The 19,429-nt window shown below is 51.0% G+C and overlaps 4 protein-coding genes across 4 annotated transcripts; 1 reads left to right on the top strand and 3 right to left on the bottom strand.

Annotated features, from left to right (window-relative positions):
- Positions 1-112: 112 nt before the first annotated feature.
- BDV14DRAFT_208886 (nucleotide-sugar transporter-domain-containing protein) lies at positions 113-5,246 on the bottom strand (the record flags this gene model as incomplete). The annotated part of the gene is made up of 5 exons (XM_073775517.1): positions 113-803; positions 857-1,831; positions 1,906-1,935; positions 2,020-2,070; positions 3,042-5,246. The coding sequence occupies 5 exons, from the start codon at positions 5,244-5,246 to the stop codon at positions 519-521; spliced, it is 3,546 nt and encodes a 1,181-aa protein (XP_073627986.1). The 3' UTR covers positions 113-518.
- A 3,404-nt stretch (positions 5,247-8,650) lies between these two features.
- On the bottom strand, positions 8,651-12,339 carry BDV14DRAFT_173581 (putative meiosis specific protein Hop1). The gene is made up of 11 exons (XM_073768755.1): positions 11,844-12,339; positions 11,771-11,793; positions 11,494-11,713; positions 11,165-11,444; positions 10,954-11,119; positions 10,736-10,902; positions 10,617-10,678; positions 10,308-10,556; positions 10,026-10,254; positions 9,782-9,975; positions 8,651-9,728 (listed from the first exon to the last, which is right to left on the bottom strand). The coding sequence occupies exons 1-11, from the start codon at positions 12,078-12,080 to the stop codon at positions 9,312-9,314; spliced, it is 2,244 nt and encodes a 747-aa protein (XP_073627987.1). The 5' UTR covers positions 12,081-12,339; the 3' UTR covers positions 8,651-9,311.
- Positions 12,340-13,851: 1,512 nt separating this feature from the next.
- BDV14DRAFT_173584 (F-box/WD repeat-containing protein) lies at positions 13,852-17,998 on the top strand. The gene is made up of 3 exons (XM_073768756.1): positions 13,852-14,553; positions 14,623-17,352; positions 17,401-17,998. Exons 1-3 carry the CDS (start codon positions 14,257-14,259, stop codon positions 17,524-17,526), a joined length of 3,153 nt encoding a protein of 1,050 aa, XP_073627988.1. The 5' UTR covers positions 13,852-14,256; the 3' UTR covers positions 17,527-17,998.
- Positions 17,999-19,418, bottom strand: BDV14DRAFT_173585 (translation initiation/elongation factor MRX8). Its single transcript, XM_073768757.1, has 2 exons — positions 18,816-19,418; positions 17,999-18,731 (listed from the first exon to the last, which is right to left on the bottom strand). Exons 1-2 carry the CDS (start codon positions 19,379-19,381, stop codon positions 18,314-18,316), a joined length of 984 nt encoding a protein of 327 aa, XP_073627989.1. The 5' UTR covers positions 19,382-19,418; the 3' UTR covers positions 17,999-18,313.
- Positions 19,419-19,429: the final 11 nt, after the last annotated feature.

Consider the following 19,429-nt stretch of genomic DNA (forward strand, 5'->3'; position numbering starts at 1 on the left):
ACCCATCTTGGAATGGGGGGTGGTCACCTGCCCGCGCGTCGTTATATACAATTGACCTTACTACATCGATGCAGACTCCCGCAATGCTTCAAGCATTGAGGATGTATATGGGCAGGGTTAATCATGAGCGATGGTAAACTATCGATCGAGATTGGCATGTCAGTTTTATATAGGAAGGTATATATGGAGACGAGGTTCAGTTTGCTTAGGCATTTCAAGGGTATAGCAAGGAGATTAGTAGGAGCCAAGAATTGAAACAGAATATATTCAAAGATACAAACAGCCACGTAGACAGAAAGCGATACTGCACCGCACCGCACCGCACCGATTCTATGCGTTTGATAATTTTATGTACTTCTTTCCCAAACGACCAAGTTAGCCCCGTGAGACAACCAACCCGACGCTTTCAACGTCGGCTATCCAATCCACTTAGTAGTAAATTCGACGCTCGTAACCACATCGTCAACATCAACATTGCATCAACATCAAGCTCAGATAAATCATGACATGGCAGCTACTTAAGCAAAGTACCCGCCGCTAGCAGAACGCGAGGCACCCGTGCGAGTAACACCAGGCGAAGTAGGTCTGGATGTTGAGGCGCCTGCGTCAAGGTATGGTGTGGCTGGGAGCTTGATGGAGATTTCTCTCGGAGAGTCATTGGGTGACGGCTGGTCGCTTTTGCTCTCCTTTTCGTATTGCGCGACGTTGATGGGTGGTGGGCGGAGGCCCTGGCGTTTGATTTCTGAGGTTGGGAGTTCGGCGAGGTAGGTTGCTACCAGGACTGCGAAGGTGCCAATTATGTACTAGGTTTGTTAGCACTAGGTTATGAGTCGGTAGTCAGTAGTGGTTGACTCACAATCATGGTAGGCTCAAACTCGAAAAACCAGATACTTCCCAAGGAAGTCAAGATGATTGTAGTAGCCGAGGCAACATTCCTCGAGTCTGCAAAGGCCGGTCCAGCAAAGAATGGAGCCGCAATTCCTCCGAAAGCTTGGACAAGGATAGTAGCCCAAACAACCCAGTTGTAACCGTCAAACACACCTCCATTGGCAATCTTCTCACCATCCAAGAAAACAACACCAATGAACAAAGCAGGGAAAACAGAGTAAACCGCAATCTGCACATTACGCACCCAAAGCGACGTAGACCGGGCACTATCCCGCATAACCTTCTCAAAGTAGACACCCGAGAGACCAGAAGCAGCGCAAGAACCCAGCGTCGCAAGGATTCCAACAGTCCAATCCATCGAAGGAGTAGCAGTCAGAATATCCTCCTCAATACCCTCATACGTCGCAGAGCGCTTATGCAAGTTCTGCCCCTGCAGTTTAACAGCCTTCCACTCCTCCAAAGACCGCGGGAAATCAAAATGCTTCGCCGCATTCTCATAATACATCTCGTCCGAGCCAGTAATCGGCAAATTTACAAGCGCAACACCCGCAATGAGCAGGAGAATCAGCCCCCATTTGCGCAGCGCCACACCGCGCCCAAGCAACATGAACCCGAATATCGAGCTCACGACAATCTTCAACTGGTATGACGTTTGGAAGGTCGAAGCCTGCAGGTTTGTAAGCGCAATATATTGCAGCGAGTTGGCAAGAGTATACAGCGCAGCCGGAATCGCGAGTTTCCAGCTATCGCCTGAGAATACGGCCGCGGCCAGTGTAGAGAGGAGGGATGTCGCGGGTACGGAGGGCGGAGCCGACTTCGAGACTTCGTATAGCGCGAGGGTCAATGAGATAGCGAGCTTAACGACTTCGCTAAAGAATACGGCGGTCGAGGTTAGGTATCGCTTGCCCCCTGTTGGGGCCATCATTCTGGAGTAATGTACGAGCTGGAGCGCAATAGGAGTCAGCCCTTGGTCCGAGATACCGAGTCGATGAGAGGCAGCGGGACGGTGGCACTCACCAGCACAAAGGTTGTATATTGAGCAGTCAACTAGACATCAAGGATATATTAGCATCGAGAATCATCTGATTGGATACCGTATCTTCAGTATAGGCCTCGTTGTCGCAAACTCACCAGTATCCAAGAGCCATGCTTCCACGCCGCCCCCGGCCCCGACGACCGTCGCTGGACACTTTCCCCCATTGTTGACAGCCGAAGTCGCCCAGTAAAACAGAGTCAAGTAGTAGCAAGTTTCCGGAATGAGAAATATACGAGCAGCAGCTCAAACCACAATCCAAATCCCAAAATCAACTAAAAGAGTTGCACCGGGGTATTTCATGCAAGTGCGAATAAAGAGGTCCAGTAGGTAGTCTGGCTGGTCTAGTCTACCACCGTCCGTCCTCGAGCGCGGCGCCCGGGCGGTGTGCAATCCATCACGGGGATCGGGCGATTTCCATTTCCCCTGGATTTAGCGCGAGAGGGCGCCTTTGCTTCTTCATTGGCTTGCCTCCTGACGTCAGGCCAGCAGCCCAACGTCTCAAAATTGGGTCTGATCGGCGGGTGGCAGGTCGTGCGTAGCCTGGACGTCTGTGTACGACTTTGTTGAAACGGGGAGGGCACACGTTTCATGTCATGATTCATTATGGGTGGTGTGCCCTTGCTTTCGCGCATTTCAGTGCGATGGGGAGATGACGACATCGGGTAGCTACAGTAAGGTATGTTCGCTGGGTTCTAGATGCAAGGAGAGGGCTGGCGGCTGGATTGAGCGACTACGAGGGAGGCAAGGGGTAATTGGAGAAGTTCGAGAAGGGGAGATGGATGGAAAAAGGCCGAGACAAGACCAATTATACACATTATTTATTCTAGGTAGTTCTTGATAAGTTGATGATACCGCTATCCATCAAAGTTTCCAACGTCGGAGAAATGCAATCAGAAGTCCAACCATGCAGCAAGTGGAAACAAAAATCAGCGCATCATGGATATAGAAAAGCAAGCCGCCACGGTAGTAAAATGCTGAAAACGAAATGGAAATCAAATAGCGAGACAGGTGCATCATATCACTATTAGTTGCGACATATTAACATAATAAAATAGAGCGAGTGGTCAATGAGAGTGTTTGAAAAGATCGGATTAGACATGCATCAAACTTAATGCACTGCCGTCATGTTGCCGCCATCGCTCGTCCATCCCAGTGCCCAAACAGGGAACTCGCCGCTTTCTCCCTGGTCGGCTGGGGTGTCGTCGATGGCGATCGCGCCGCTGCTATCCGTGCGTCTCCTCGAGTGGTTTCTGTGAATCTCGGGCACAGGAGGCGGGGGTACGTTCGGGGGTGGCTTTTGCGTTAGGGGTGAGAAGCGGTGAATAGGAAGGGTAGGTGTGATGGGAGATCGAGTGCTGGCAGTAGGAGAGGGAAAGCTCTTCGAGGATAAGCTCGCCTGTGGAGACGGAACAGAGTTAGAGGCCTTGTCCTCGGAGTCAGACTCTGTGCCTCGAGGAGTCGAGGTGCCGCTGACTTTGTAGGCCGTGGTTTGACTTGCGCGTGCCGAGGCTGCTGGCATGCTACCGCTGAGACGCAGGAAAGAGGTGTCGGAGCAGTAGTACGAATCGCGAGAAGGCGCTGAGAGCCCGGACGCCATTGAGCGGCGATCAGGTTCGACATGCTCGTTGAAGATGCTCGGAGTGATCTTGCCATCCCGCGTCCGCATCACCTCAAGCAAGCGCTCTTCCTGTCTGGTTACAGCCATAAGACGGCTCCTCCTGTTGATCTCCTTTTGAGACAACCCAGAGTTCCTTGGATTTTTGCGCTGGTCAAACATGGGATCACTGTGAAGGAAATCGGGCTCATGAATGGCGGGAACACCATTAGAGCGGCGTGATGACCGGTTCTTTCCAGTAGCCGGGTCACGCTGGGGGTGGAGGTACTTTGAGCTTGAGTGTGAGTTTTGGCTGTTACTGGTTGTCGGACGCTCCAAGCTTCTCAACGTTCCTCTGGTCGTCTGGGCAGCGGAAGCTGTGCATATTTCGCCATCATATCCCCCATACGTACTGACGCTGTCCCTCTTGTTCTTGCTGGCCTTGAACTGGGGCTTGAACGGTGTTGCGCTCTCGTCTTCGTCCTCGGAAGAGGAAAGACACAGGACACTGGATGTATTTAGGTCTCTGTTCTTCAGAGTGTTCTTGCTGCTCTTCCTGGACATCGGAGGTCGTTTGGTGGAATCACCACGCGGGCGAGATCGGCGGGATGAGCCATCCTCCAAAACTTCATTCAAATTCTTGTGCACAGTGGGATCGCGCAGGGTTCGCTGCGATGAATGTGCCGAATGTTCAGACCTTCCGGACACAACAGACTTGGAGTCGCTCCGCTGGAATTGGTCCCTACCGCGCAAGCTAAAGTTCATCTGACTAGCGAGGGCACGTTCTGTCGACCGCGGGGTTGGCAGAGTATCAAAGTTCTTTTGCAGGGCAAGGTCCATTTCGGTGGTGCGGACAGTCTTCTCCAGGGAAGGGTTGCTCCATACGGGTGTGATTTCATAGATTGTCGAGTTCAAGACGCCATCGAGGTTCTGCTGTGTGTTTTCTGGGCGACTCAATGCTCTTGGACGCGGCGGTGACTTGGTCAGTTTTTTTCCAGCTAACCGGCTCTCAGACTTGTGCGATTTTAGGAAGGGATTTTCGGCGGTGATCTCGGAGGTGAAGGAGATGGCTGACGGCGACGAGGTCATACGTTGCGGCGACAGAAGTGGTGCATCATTTGATCGCGTAGCAGTCGGTTGAGGCTTGGGAAATAGTAAAGACAGGTCAATTCGCGGAGGCCGGGTCTTCCGTTTCGATTCCTTCATGGAACCTTTGGGCTGTTTGAATGCTGGGTTGAGACCGCAAGTCTGGCTTTGACAGCTAGTATCTAGAGTGGAGCCGATGTCCTTGACCGACTTGGTCTTCTTGTCCGCGGAAGAATCGCGGGAAGTATATCGAGAAACAAGGCCAGAGGACGATCCGGTGAGATGTAGTTTCCGGGAAAGCGAGAGAAGAGGCGGAGTGGACTCGGATGGGTTCTGGTATTCCTGGCTCAATTCCGGCGACGACACCTGGACATGGAGGCTCGATGGCCGAGCTTCATCGCTTCCGCCGTCCTTACCGCGCGCGCTGTCCCGGGGACTAAGGTATCCTGCACTCCGGCTCGCGCGTTTGTCAGGGCGACGGTGGTAATTGTTATCCAGGGCGATATCCGTGGTTCCTAGTATCCTCTGGGCCTTGGGTATAGATCGGGAGTTTCGGTCTTTCGGAATGATGCCATTGTTATCGCTCGATCGAGGGTTCATGCTGGAGGTCCGCAGCGGAATGTGGAAGGGCTTGTGAGACATGGTTGAACCCCACGCCGGCGGCAGATCGATTATATTGAGGGAATCGTTCGTTCAGATCGTGAATTCTGGAGTCCGGGAAGGGTGGACATAAGTCGTTCGCAGGTAGATTGGAATGGTTCGAGGACGAAGGGAAATGGTTCGAGATGTTGTTTCAGCCAAAAAAAGCAGCTGAGGTCTTCCCCACACTAGCAGCACTGCCAACGCTGCGCTTGAAACAAATGGCGCCTGCGCCAGTTAAACTCGGTAGAAAGTCAATTGGGGTTTGAAAATGGAGTAAGCGAGAGCGGGTGCTTTATAGCGAGAGTTTGGAGAGGTCAGAAAGACCAGTAAAGAGCGACTGGAAGAAGAAGAGTAGGTGGTTAGGTAGAAATGCAAGGCAGAAGCGGGAGAGAGGAGAGAGAAGGAGAGGGAGAAAAGGGAGAGAAGGTTGACCAGCCGAAGGAGAGCAGCCCAGCACTTTTAGTTTACTTTGAACCAACTTTACCACCTTAACCAGAGCAATTAATTCAGTAATAAATCGAGAATTGCAATTTAAAATCAAGCCCGATCCGCCCGTGCGCCGTGTCCACTCTCTGGCAACACTGGATGCAAATCATCATCAATCGAACCGTCCACTTCTATAATTATTGACGTTGCTGCTGCCCACTTTCCACTTTCTACCAAAGGTCCCAAACCTGCACTGTTGTTGCCAAAGGGGCTATTATGGACCAGGGGTCAGCCAGCACCAGCCCATCACCGACCACCACAAGCCACAACAGCCCAGGATGACAAGTGGGATGGGTTTAAGGGGCGATCAGACTCCGATGAGGATCTGGCTAGTCCGTTAATAGGCCGTCGCGGTGGAAGCGCCAGAAGCAGCGATCAGCGCAGAGACTTTGTGGAGTAGCGATCATCTTATTAACATTACACCCTGTTCCTGAGTCCTCTCTTCTACCTCGGATACAGCAAGAACCTAGGGACGGTCCTGGAGATCGTGAGAGAACGACCAGGGGTGGTGGTGGTTCTGCAACAACAATTAGACAATCACATCCATGGTAGTAAGTGCCGACCTGTAACAGGGTCTCAGGGGAAGTTCCCCAGGATCTGGTTGCGCTGAAGTCATACGCTTGTCCAACGCGAGTTTCAGAGTGTGCCGAGAATGCTGTCAAACAATAAACTAGACGCTTGCTCCTTCTTCCTTGAAACTCTGGTCCTGAACCTTGTGAGCTTCCGGGTTGCTGGGTCTCGGAGAATTCAAGTTCATCAACGCTGTTCAAGGGGAAGACTAACAGAGTTTTACTTTTTCGTCAAGCACGTGTACCAGCCACGCGACACAACTACTCTGTACAAGACTACAAGTACGCCGTTGGAGTCTTGAGTTGGAAATGCAGAGTAAGCTGCATATGCAAATGCAAGCGACCGGAGAAATATCACTGTCAGTGTCATCCCTGCTGCCCAACGTCAACTCGCACATGAAGCCGACCGTCAAAAGGGGTTGTTCCTCCACGAGTTCTATCGATCGCAGTCTACGCTACGGCCCCCGCGGAGGAGACAATCTCATCTCTTTAGCCTTCTCTTGATGGTTCTTTCCCAAGACTCCCGGGCTGCCAATAACCACGCAGAACCCCCTGCTGATCCCCCCATAGGCCAGCCTTGGGCGGCAAGGGAACAGCGACGATTGTGGATCCTTAGAGTTCCCGATTATTGATTCGATTCAATAGTCTTCTGGAAAGGGAAAGCATCTGTGCAGTAGCGCCAACCATTTGACATGTTGACCTCGATCCCTCCAGCCATGTGTTTTGTCACTCGTCAGTGTCACTCCGCATTGCGCGTTGCCTGCTTTGGTAGGTGGTTGCTACCGTAGGTACAGTTACGGAGTACCGTGGGCGTGGTTCTGGGATTGGATGTGCTCTACTATTGAACATAGTCTGGCAATGGTTACTGTAGACTGGAAAGTGAGGGGTTAGTGGTGAGGAGCTAGTCTGAGCTGAAGAACCGGAACAGATGTTCTTCAGACAACCAGTTCTCTCTGAGTCTGGTTATTGGACGCCTCTAGTATGGCTGCGGCGCGTCCCAGCTACCGTTCCAAGGTTCGCAAAGGACAGTTGGAGTAGGTATGACAAGGCAGCGCGACAAACCATGTTTGCAAGCGAACCAGTCCAACATCACCTACCGCCATCACATCACCGCTGGGTTGCGTTCCACAGCTATAATTGGACATGTCATGTCAGCCCCCGAAACAAGGTCAAGCCACAATCCCGCGCACTGCATAGAGGCTGGACCCCCTGCGTCTGGAGGAAACAGTTTCACATCCTACGGGCACTCGGTAGTCGCGATTCATAGTCGCGATTCATGAGGACAGGGCGCTAATTCCTTTAACTCAACTCTGAATGAACGGATGGATCCGGGCTATTCCCCAGGGATCGGTGATCGGTCAGTAGCTTGGACCTTGGTGGTGGCTTGGGCTTTCTGCTTTCCAGACAAGATTCGTAGTCGACTTTGCAAGTTCGCAGTCGTCGAAGACTCAAGAGATCTGAACTCTGGACTCTGGAGAGATCCAATGATCTCCAAACTAGTCTCACTCCTCGACTTGGCTACCAGTAGCGTACCAGAAATCTGGCGATGATGTGATCAGACTCAGACTCAGACTCAAGTCGGCGAATCGTAGGTCATTGTAGACGACCCTGAACGAACAGAAGTAACTTCCCGCCTCCGTTTGCCTGTGCTCTCGGTCACCGATCCCATCCTGCCCGAGCTCCTCCGCTGCCAACACAGGAAGAAGAGGATTGCGATTTAGACTGCTCTAGGCGCCTCATCCAGTGTAAAAGATTGGATGGAGGACACTCCTGTTAAGCCCTCCCCTGAGTCCCTGAATGTATGCCAGAGCGTCAGAGTGCCAGTGTGCCAGTGCAGTCTAACCTTTCTTCGTCGGATAATATCATGGTGGGTGTTCTCTGGACCTGCCCTGAAGCCTAAAGGGGAAGGGGTTGCAGAACCCGGCTTAGACCTAGAGGGGAGTCCCGTCTTCCTCCCCGATGCCCCGTCAATAGTCTATCGATCCTCCACAGTCCACACAACATCAATATTCCTCCACCACCTACTACCAAACCAGGCAAGACGAGCAAGACGCCGAGGAGCAAGTTGCCCTGAAGGCTGAATCTGATTCCTGAAAACCGTCGGGCCCGGGGCCTGGCAGCTGGAACTTGCGCAATGATCACACACTATTACTCCGAGTAAAAGCTTAAGTGGCGCTCATATTGAATATTGAAGTTTCAGCTCCAGTTGAGACTGGAACAATAACTTTATTATCACTAAGGTGCTAACTATTAGGAATTTGAGACTGTGCTGGAGCTTGGTACTGGTGGACTACGACCGGTTGAATGACCCGGGTAAATAGTCAATGCAGACTGACGAATATTGAATATGGTTTATTGATTATTGAATGCTATAGTGGTAATTTCGACGACATTTTTTGCTCCTTTTCCATGCTCCATTTCATGCTTGACCCTGGATTCTGAAACGCAAGTGACTCCGTCCGTACACTCCATCCATGAATAGAAATATATAGCTAAGCAGAAATCAACGCTTTTGTTTCGACGTTTGACCCTCAGAGCCCCTGTCGGTCCTGTCCGCCGTTCGGTGTCCACAACCTGTCTAGCCTCCCCGTGGACCATGGACCATGACTCCGTGACAGTGACAAGGATACCACTGTCCGTTGCCGTAGCCTAGGCTACCAGGTACCACTATCAACATTGTGGGTCATCCGTCGTGGTTCATTCCATTTCCAGAACCCAGACCCTCAAGCACAAGCTCGGCGCGAACCTGAAACTGAAACGAACTTTAGTGTTCCCTAGACCCGCTTTGCGTGGCCAAGTGAGAATTAAGCAAGTAACCATAAGTAAGCAAACATGCTAAGTTAAGACGAGCTCCATCGTGTACTTCGTAGCTCCGTTTCATATCGCAAATCAGGTCAAGTTAGGCGATTTGCCGTTGTCAATTGTGAATATTCAACAACGTATTGTCGTATACTAATATAGCATCATGGCATGCATCCATCCGTTCGTTTCAGGTTTCGCGCTTCACGGCTCAAGCTTCCTCGTTCTCACTGCTCGTGTCCGCACCGACGTCAATAAGCTTGTTGTAGTTGCTGATTTTGCGTCTTTTCTTGCGTCCGCTGCGGCGGGGACCCTCGCTTTCTCCTTCGTTATCTGTGGAATGCGTCTGTGATGGCGTACTCGGCACTTGGATTGCCGGGCCAACCTGGGAGGTTCGTGTTCGCTTGCGGGTTGAGATGGGAGTCTCCTTTCTAACGCTCGAGGGCTGAGGTGTTGGCAGGGCTCCGTCGTGCGCGATGGATGATCTTGTCCGACGTTGGGCTTGAGAGCTGTCGTGCGTCGCTTGCTCCGCTTGGCTGCTTTTTGGTATGACTGTGTTTTTGCTCTGGCTTTGAGAGGCCGGTGGGGTCATTGTCTCGATTGAAGTATGAAGGTATTGCGTTGTGTACTGTAGTGTCTTAGCAATGATACAGGTCAGTGTAAGGTCATGGAGAGTCCTACGTGGTGCCCGATCCTGACCATCGGGTGCATGATTTCTTGTTGGATGAGCTTGTGGATTTGCGGCGTGTCAGGGACGATAAAGGCCGGTAATCCTCTGCGGATGCTTTCCTTGGGTTTGAAACCGGGCGTAGCATGCATGATTGCTTTCCTCTTGAGGAACTCCTTGACTCGTGAAACCGCCGCGTGGCTGCAGTCTGTACGATGTTAGGCAGCGCTTATGCAAACAATATTTGCTAACACTTACGCATTTTCTCGCTAAATGTTGCTGTGGAGTTAGGTACGCCTTCGTTCAACGCGATGTCTAGTGCCCGGCGAGAGAGCGCTATGTTGTTCATGCCCTCGAGAATTTTGCTTTCGTCGGGCTCCAACAGGCACCTGTAACAAGCGTGAACATCAGGGACTGCAGATTCATGCGCACCGACGTAGCCGTAGCATAGTCGATGCTGTCGAGTGTGGCAGAAACTGCACACAATCTAGGTATTAGGTTTAGTACGATTCTAAAATGTAAGAGTCCATTGTTACTTACCATCTCATCCTCTTCCCCCTTCCAGTCACACTGGCATTTAACAGGAGCTGTTTCTTGTAGCCGTTTAAGTTTGAAGCCCATCGGTTCAAGGAGTTTGGAAGCTTTGCGCATTTCCGCGAGCTTCTCTTGACGGAGTGTGAACTTCTCACCGGATCTCGCTACTTGCGTATCCTCAGTCTCGTTGGCAAGCACCGGTTTGTTGGATTGTCCGGAAGTCACCTCAGAGTTTGAGGAAGGCTTCTCCTGTACCTGATCATGGCAACTGTCAGCTAAGGTCATCTTGAATTTCAAGGCGCAAGTTGATCTTACAGGTACAATCCTCTGCAGTCGCTCTCGTTCAACGTCCTGCGCTGCCTCTTGAGAGCTTCGTACTTCAAAACACGGCAAATTAGCAACGCTCATACCGATACCATCGGGATGGAAGATACCTTCATTTTGTGACGCCTGCAGCTGACTTTCCGCGTCGTCGAATTCAATATCTTCTGTTCTGGGCACGGCGTCTTTATATTCGATGTCCGCAGGTATCTGAGGTATCGGGTCCGACGCCTCTGGCTCGGGGCCAATCCACTTGAGTGAGGTGACCTTGAGGCCAACGCTGTTCCTATTAGCAATAGTTGGCGACAAACAAAAGGTCAACGATACGTACGTATGCCACCCGCTTTCCATCTGCCCGCAGGTCTGGGACTCTCTTATCCAGTTTTCGGTCAGTGGGTAGCTAATGGTGCCGTCTCTTGCACCATTGAAGCCAGGCGGCTCGTATTCCGGTGGGCAGTCTTCAGTGTAGAAGAGGTGCACTCCGAGCGTACGTTTGTCTGCAACTGTAAGCGACTATCCAACACAATGCAGGGTGTACGTACTTGGAAGGGTTGGAAGAAAGGAGCTAAGGGTGATCAGACGCCTGACAATGGTCTCTAATCCCACTCTAGCTGTTTGAGCGGACTTCATATCAGCAACATAACCACACGGCTGTATTGACAAGCTCTCCAGTCGTTTGTGCAAGTTTCCTAGTCCTTCGCTATACCGGAATGAAAAGGTATATGACTCCAGAACATTGTCGGGCGCTTCCTTGTCCGCAATAATAGTGAGTTGAACTGCCTCCAGCACGCTCTTGCTAAGAGCGTCAAAGATGCCCGTTTCCTGAGGTTGTCAATCAATCATAGACTTCTCTACTTCTTTGAACACTTACCAGAGCATTGATAATCATATCAGCCTTCGGTTCAGAGCCGCGGAGGAGAATCTTCAAAGGTTGTCCTCTCTTGCCTTTTCCGAACGCGTTGTCGGCGGAGACTCCATTAGAGCCATCAGTCTTGGACTTGTTGTCGATGAACTCGCGATATGTGAGACTTTGCTGCCTTTGGGCCTCCTTGAGATCGCGATCATCAAAACATTGAAGTGGCAAAAACTCCCTAGATCAATAGTAAGAATCACCGCTAAGTAAACAAGCAGCGGGGTTTCAAACGAACCGAAGATAGAACAGAGTTCCAAACTAGAAGAACAATCAATATGTAAAGCTATTGAGCGGAGACAAAGACTTACGGATACATGTAACATAATCTTGACCAAGTCCAGACTCTGTTGCTGTTGTCGAACGCGAGTCTCTTCGGGTGTCGGTTCAACCTTGTCATCCTTTGCAGGCCGTATTTGATTCTGAACTGGTGGTGATGAGACAGGTGCGGTGCTTTCCGACGGCAAGCTGGCCCCCGGACGCGATTGAGGAAACTGTGGCCAATTTGCGGCCGCAGCCATGGGGCCAGTATTCTTTACTCTAGCCATTGCGAAGAAATGGCGAGCGAAAAGTCGCTACCGCCGAGTTCCTAAGTCGCAGGCAAGGATGGAAACTGGGATGGCGGTTGCAAGGGGATGATTCCAGGAGAGAATTGAGGTCCGATGAAAGTCAAAGTTCGGTCACGGGAATGGGAAACGTTATCGCGCCTTGATCTCGTAGCCACTGCAAGTTAGTAATGCAAAAATATTCTAACATCGAATTATACAGTTGTTGATTATCAGTCTTATGATGCCGAGGTAAGTAAAGGTACTCGGACAGAGTTTAGTCTCATTGAGGTTTTGGTGGCTGGCATTAGTTGTCTTTTCTGGTCCCCACATTTCTGATTGTTTTCTTCACCTCAGGCTTCTCCTTCCTACTATACATTGTACACATTAACCAGTCTTTGTTTTCTTGCTTCTCATGCTTGTCTGAATGACTCTAAAACACTTACACACTCTGGCAAATATCTGCTATAATTTATTTTTCCCTCACTTCAAGATCTGTGGTTGGACTGTCTGAGCGAGTTACAGACCACCTTGTATATACCTTTCCACTGATCATGGTCTGATTGGAAGCATACTGCAACCATGGACTTCTTGGGCATACAATTGAGGACACTAATTATAGAAGCCGCTTGAGGAAGGTGACCAGGGCGGAAACGGCCTGAAGGATCAAATACCTCAGGTCAGTCCAGAGTCTGAAGAGGCCAGAACATTCATATTCAATGTCGGCCTCGCCAAGGCCGGTTACAACTTGTCTTTTCAACATGAAGTCTTGGTGTTCTATGTGTTTCCACAGTGGACGGCTCAGACCGAAGAACAGGCTTAATCCTTAGCGACCGGCCCGTTTGTTAGACTTTTCCCCGCATTCTCTATATACGCTCCACCACTCTGGCATTAAGTACGAGGCTTCTTGTTCTTGAATATTTGACATGTTGTCGGTAGGAAATAGATACTCCAAGCTCACGATGTACCGCTTACCAACTTATTACTCCCTGTTGATTGATATTTATTTACATATCAAATTGTCGCTGGCTACTAGGTACCTACCTATTTATCTTCAAGTTTGCTCTCCCCAAAGACGGTGGAGGGAGACCCCACATCGACACGTGAATTCGGGCAATGCAGCGGTTGGAACAGTATCAAATTCATATTACAAACGCGTATACCCCTGTCCGTTTGTATTGAGCTACAGCTGGCAGTGATTAAAGTCTTCGGCTGTCAAAACACAAGTTTGACCACAATATATAACTATATCCGACGCCGATATATCTATATGGAAGTTGGCAATGCAGTATAAACCTCGCTTAAAGCATAGGTAGGTAGTCTATAGAGTATGACGCGCACGAGCGGCACGACCGTTGGACTAATGTAGCTGTGAAGAGATTTCATACCTCAGCGTCTAGCTCTCCATGGCTTGGTGGGATAATTATAGCGCCGAGACTGGGATTTTCTTGTCAGAAACGACGAGACACGTTTGAGATTTTGACGGCCATTTCTACCCACTCATTTGTGATCGCGAGAGCCACCAACATCTCTTCAGAAATGATCGTATGATAGCTCCTGCATTATTATAGATCTTTAGAAGCAAGTGGACCTACCTACTGTTGTTATGATCAGGTCCCTCTTTCTAGATCTCTTGCGCGGGCCCGCCGTCGGGAAGGAACCTAAACGGGTTAGCGTGCCAGGTGACAGTACGGTACGACGGTGACCAGAGACCAGACACTCAGCACAACCAACCACCTCCAGCTCTCCCTCGATTGTCTCCGCCGCCCAACATCCTCCTTGTTCGGGGCACGCCACTGCAGTTTTCCTTTTCCTGCTCCCCTCCACACTTTCACTGCCCAGTTTCCATCGTCTCCAAACTCGCTCTCCTCTCATGATCATGTTTTAACGACCATTCTTTTCTTTCTTCCGGGCAGTCAGATGGTCTTGCAGACCGTCTACCGAGAGTATTGTGCTGACAGCCGCCCCCAATCTCATCGGTTCCTTGAATAGGCACCTCTCGACCGCGTCCACAACCTCTCCCTCTCACTTTGTTACCTTCCACGAGTCAGTCGATCACTTCCGCGAAAGCTACGCATCCGAGATCGAAACGAAAACATCAACTTCGTTCCAACCCCCTCCCTCACGACGCGTCCTCCCGCCCTTCCAGACACCGCATAAACCCCAAACACAAAGCAAAATGGATGACGGCGAACCCGCCAACGACGTCGCCCAAGGGAACGCCTCTGGCTCCGTCGGTCAGTTCTCTTTCGCGCCTGCGACGCGAACCACTGTCGTCACAACAACTACCACCACAACAACTTCATTTCCACCGTTATTCATCAAACCCCCGCGTGCGGCCCGGGAGCTTGATCCTAAACTTTACCCTCTCGCGTCATCCCCCACACCCTCGGCTTTGAAGAACATCAAGTTTGACTTGGGAGGAAAGTCGGTTGTCTTCAACGAGCCTGACGATACCACGGCAACTATAGAGGAGGTATGCATGACAAGCTCCCTCGGTTCTCATTTGTGGTGCGTGATTCCAGAGCTAATGTTTCACGTCTAGATAACTGAGAAGACCGATGCTCTCAAAGCGTCTAATGGCGTCGTCCGTTCGGTCACTTCCTTTTCCTCCGAAGATACCCAGCTACCCCGTCGCTTCGCAGCCCCACGAGTGTCGAATTATCCCTCGCCTGCCCCAAACAACCCCAAGCGTCGTCCGCTATCGTTTGCCGAAAGCCGTCAAGGAAACCTAAAGGCACAGTCGAGTAGGATTTCTTCAGAGCCTCTGGGTCGCCCCTCTCGTTCTTTCAGCAGCACATCTGCGTTTCCCAGAGCTGCCGGTTTGGCGACGCCCGAAACAGAAAGCAGCAGTTTCAGCTCTCAAGACAGCCTTGCGTCCAGAAGGAGGCTTCACAGTGCAAACTTCTCTCGCAAAGAATCTCTGCTTCGCTCTCCTTTGTCGTCAGAGGTCGAATCCTTGGGAGATTTATCCGCCATTCATTCTAAAAGAGATCCGTCACGCACTAAGATTATAGTTTCTGAACGAGGCCGAAACCTGAGACGGCCGCCTGTGGCGGAACCTGCTGAGTCGACAATTCGCGAAGACGGCAGCTCGCAACAGCAACTCGATATTGAAGCTACAGAGAGTCAAGACACCGAATATCTCCCGGATGCCCTTTCTCAGAACCCACCTTTAGACGGCGCTTCGCATTTCACGCTCGCTAACAATGTTGCGGCCCAGGACATGTGCTTGCCTAGTCCGAGCTTGTCGCCAGTGGCAGCTATGAACGCCCTGCATGCCGAATCATCATTCGATTCTGCCGACGAACCAGAGGATGAAACGGACTCTAGCTTTGATCAAATGGATACCCAACTCACCGACGTTTCGTTCCAGAAATCCTCTAATGGTTCAGTGCCTACTGCTGCTGAGTCGAGTCTTGTAACCTCGACCCCGAACATGAAGGCTCCCGTTCCGTCGTCGCTCATGGATATACCAAACGTCGTGGATTACTTCGACACCATGCCGGAGGAAATGAAGACTTATCTTATGTACCAGCTTCTCAAACGCTGTCCTAAGCCGACTCTTCACTTTGTTGCGGACGTTGTCAACCCGGCGCTGAAATGCGACTTTCTTACACTCCTTCCACTCGAGCTGAGTTTGAACATCGTCAAGTACTTTGATGCACAAACCATGTGCCGAGCTGCACAAGTGTCGAAGAAATGGAGGCACATCATCAACTCTGACGAAAAGTCCTGGAAAGAACTCTTTGACAGGGATGGTTTTGTGCTTCCAGAAGGGGAGTTACAGCGAGCCATCCGGGAAGGCTGGGGCTGGCAGTTTCCCAACGGGCTCGAAGATTATGAGAAGGATTACAGCTTATCATCATTCATCAAGCCCGATCCCGAGTCTTCTGGTATGTCACCACTCGCTGGACCGAGCGACAGGCCGACATCAGCGAGTCGTCGGCCAAAGAGGAAGGCGAACACTCGCGTCTCCAGCCGGAAATTGGCGAAGAGAAAGATTTCGTCCAGCGGCACTGACCAGTCTGACTCTGATTGGAGAAGGGAAGTATCGTTAACGGAAGGCCCATATGCTGCTGCTAATGCGGCCGCGACTGCTGTTCCTTATCCCGACATTGGTCTTCCTTCTCTCAGAGGTCTTCATCTCTACAAGTCTTTGTATCAGCGGCACTACTCAGTGCGCAAGGGCTGGATGAAGCCTGGAGTGCAGCCAAGACACATCGCCTTCCGCGCCCACGATCGCCATGTGGTCACCTGTCTTCAGTTTGATACCGACAAAATCTTAACGGGCAGTGACGACACCAATATCAATGTGTATGACACTAAGACGGGTGTTCTGAGAGCAACTCTAGAAGGTCACGAGGGCGGAGTCTGGGCTCTTGAGTATTACGGTAATACTCTCGTCTCCGGATCCACTGACAGGTCGGTTCGTGTGTGGGACATAGAGAGGGCAAGATGTACTCAGATATTCCACGGCCATACCTCGACTGTGCGTTGCTTGCAGATAGTTCTGCCCGTGGAAGTTGGAAAGAAAGCCGATGGTTCTCCTGAAATGATGCCTAAAGAACCCTTGATCATTACTGGCTCCAGAGATTCAAACCTACGCGTCTGGAAACTTCCCAAGCCAGGCGATCCCGGTTACTATCAGAGCGGCCCTAACGTGGACGATGCAGATTGTCCTTACTTCGTCCGTGTCCTGACAGGTCATCAACACTCCGTTCGCGCAATCGCAGCCCATGGAGATACTCTTGTGAGCGGAAGCTACGATTGCACTGTGCGAGTATGGAAGATCTCAACCGGAGAGACTATGCACCGTTTGTCAGGTCACTCGCTGAAGGTCTACAGCGTGGTTCTTGACCACAAGCGAAACCGTTGCATCAGCGGTTCTATGGACAACACAGTAAAGGTGTGGTCCTTGGAGACTGGTTCGGTTCTGTACAATTTGGAAGGCCATACCTCGCTTGTTGGTCTTCTAGACTTGAAATGTGATCGTCTTGTCTCAGCAGCTGCGGACTCCACTCTCCGAATCTGGGATCCCGAGACTGGACAATGCAAGAGCATGCTGAGCGCCCATACAGGTGCAATTACTTGCTTCCAGCACGACAGTCAGAAGGTCATATCAGGCTCCGACAGAACTCTGAAGATGTGGGATGTACGAACCGGGGAGTGCGTTCGCGATCTTCTTACCAACCTCGGAGGAGTATGGCAGGTCAAGTTCAATGACCGTAGATGCGTTGCTGCAGTGCAACGTGATGGCATGACTTACATCGAGGTGAGTACATTCTCTGCCCGCATAATGTTCCAAGCTAATTTGTTTTAGGTTCTTGACTTTGGTGCTTCCCGCGATGGCCTCCCCGAGGATCAACTAGGTAGGCGCGTTGTCGTCAATCGATCAGGTCAAGAAGTCAACGACACGGATGAAGATTACGATCTGTCCGATGCATAGTCACATCCCACAAGCTACGAACTGGTTTCTACGCTACGATCCGCTGGTAGGACCTCACAACTGGGTGGCTTTCGTATTCAACTCTCGACAAGAAGCAATTATGCTTCTTCCTTCCTTCAAGGCACATTATCTGCCTTATGTTTGACGCATTTAACCCCATACAATTTTACGATACCCATTCTCACGGAAATGTTTATATCACAAGGCTTTGCATAGCGTGGTTAGCAGCATCCACCAACTGCGAGTTATGACGGGCACTTTATGACAGGCAGGCGTCTTGGTATTAAGCTCAACTCTACATCATTATTCTGGCGAGCATGCATGTCGATATCACTTGTGCATTTTTTCATGTTATTCCCCTCGCAGTTTTTCTCATACTATAAGCATGTGGTCGTAAGAGCGGCGGTTATGACTTCGCCTCGCGCTCTTTGTTTGATATTCAAGGTCTATAGAATTAATTCTTGAGTTTATATGCATCATCCTGGACATCGTAGGGATTGCTAATACCCCGGGCCCATATCGGGGGCCAACTTCCGCTTGTTGATGCTTAGAGTATTAGCAGCGTCAATGTATTTCGTGCCCTTACTGCTCGTAGTAAGTCAGCGGGGACTCGGTCGCGGCAGCGCTCGCTGTAATAATGGCTACAGCCTTCTGCTGCTTTCTCGTTGTGTGTGAGATCCAGACACACAAGGCCGCCAGCCTGTACAGGCATCCATGCGGCTTCTTAATACCCATCTCCTCCACAAGGACAAATAAACAGCCAAGAACTATTCCAGCGCCCATCGACTCAAGAAACCCCCCCAGAAACCCCCGGAACCATCATCTCCGCTCTCGCCTCAACAGCCCCATCCAACCCAGCAGCAGAAGCAATAGCCCAGCGCACCGCAGCCACGCCCAAAAACTCCCCGTTCCCCAGACTCGTATCCGCACTACACGTCAATATCTCACCTAGTGCACCGGGGCCCTCATTGCGACCGATGGGCTGGATCACAGGGCGCAGTTCCTCCAGTATACTTCGGAGGTATGCGAGGCGCTGAGGCGAGGGGATGCTATGGGGCTTGAGCGTGTTCTTTGAGAGGATCTTGTCGACTTTCGAGAGGATGATTTGATGCGGGATGGCGTTTTGGCGGAAGAAGTGGAGGATGTCCATGTCTGTTTTTTTGAGGCCGTGCGAGCTATCTATTAGGAGGAAGGCGCGGCGGAGTCTACCAACAATCATCATAGAATGGGTTAGCCCTGGCTTTCCCTCCGGATAAGATAAGTATAGGTATATGAAGTGTGACACTCACTGCTTCCTCCCAGTAAGATACTTCAATATCTCCCCACCCCACTCAGCCCTACTCGCCTTGCCGTACCCGGGCATATCCAAGAGCACAATCTTGCTCTCGCCGCCCTTCGTCCCGCCAATACCAAAGGCATTCATTTCTCTTGTTTTTCCTGGTTTCGAACTAGTCCAGCACATCTCTTTCCCCATGATCGCATTGAGGAGCGAGGATTTCCCGACATTTGAGCGGCCCAGGAATGCGACTTCGGGCTCGAGAGAAGAAACGGGTGTCGTGCGGAATTTAGCGGCCGACCAGAGCTTTAAGGGGCCGTGGCGTGTGGGTGTGAAGAGTTTGTTGGAGAAGGATAGTTGGGAGTCTGTGGGGGGAACGGTGTCCCAGTAGTAGGAGAGGGTTGAGGGGGGGAGGGCGCGGATTGTTTGAGGTTCTGGTTGCGGTTGTTCTTGCGGCGTTGTTGATGGGTTTGGTGTTGGTGGTCGTGTTGTTGTTGTGCTTGTCACGAGGGTTCGGTAGGATGCTGACTGTGCAAGCCTGCGATAGCAGCTGCGACATATACTTGGTCGTAGTAGCATATTTGTTGGGTATGTTGGTGAGCTTGAATTCAAAGAGTTGAAGGTCTG

The sequence above is a fragment of the Aspergillus stella-maris genome (genome assembly GCF_047715825.1).
Source record: "Aspergillus stella-maris strain CBS 113639 unplaced genomic scaffold BDV14scaffold_28, whole genome shotgun sequence".
NCBI classification, from domain to species: domain Eukaryota; kingdom Fungi; phylum Ascomycota; class Eurotiomycetes; order Eurotiales; family Aspergillaceae; genus Aspergillus; species Aspergillus stella-maris.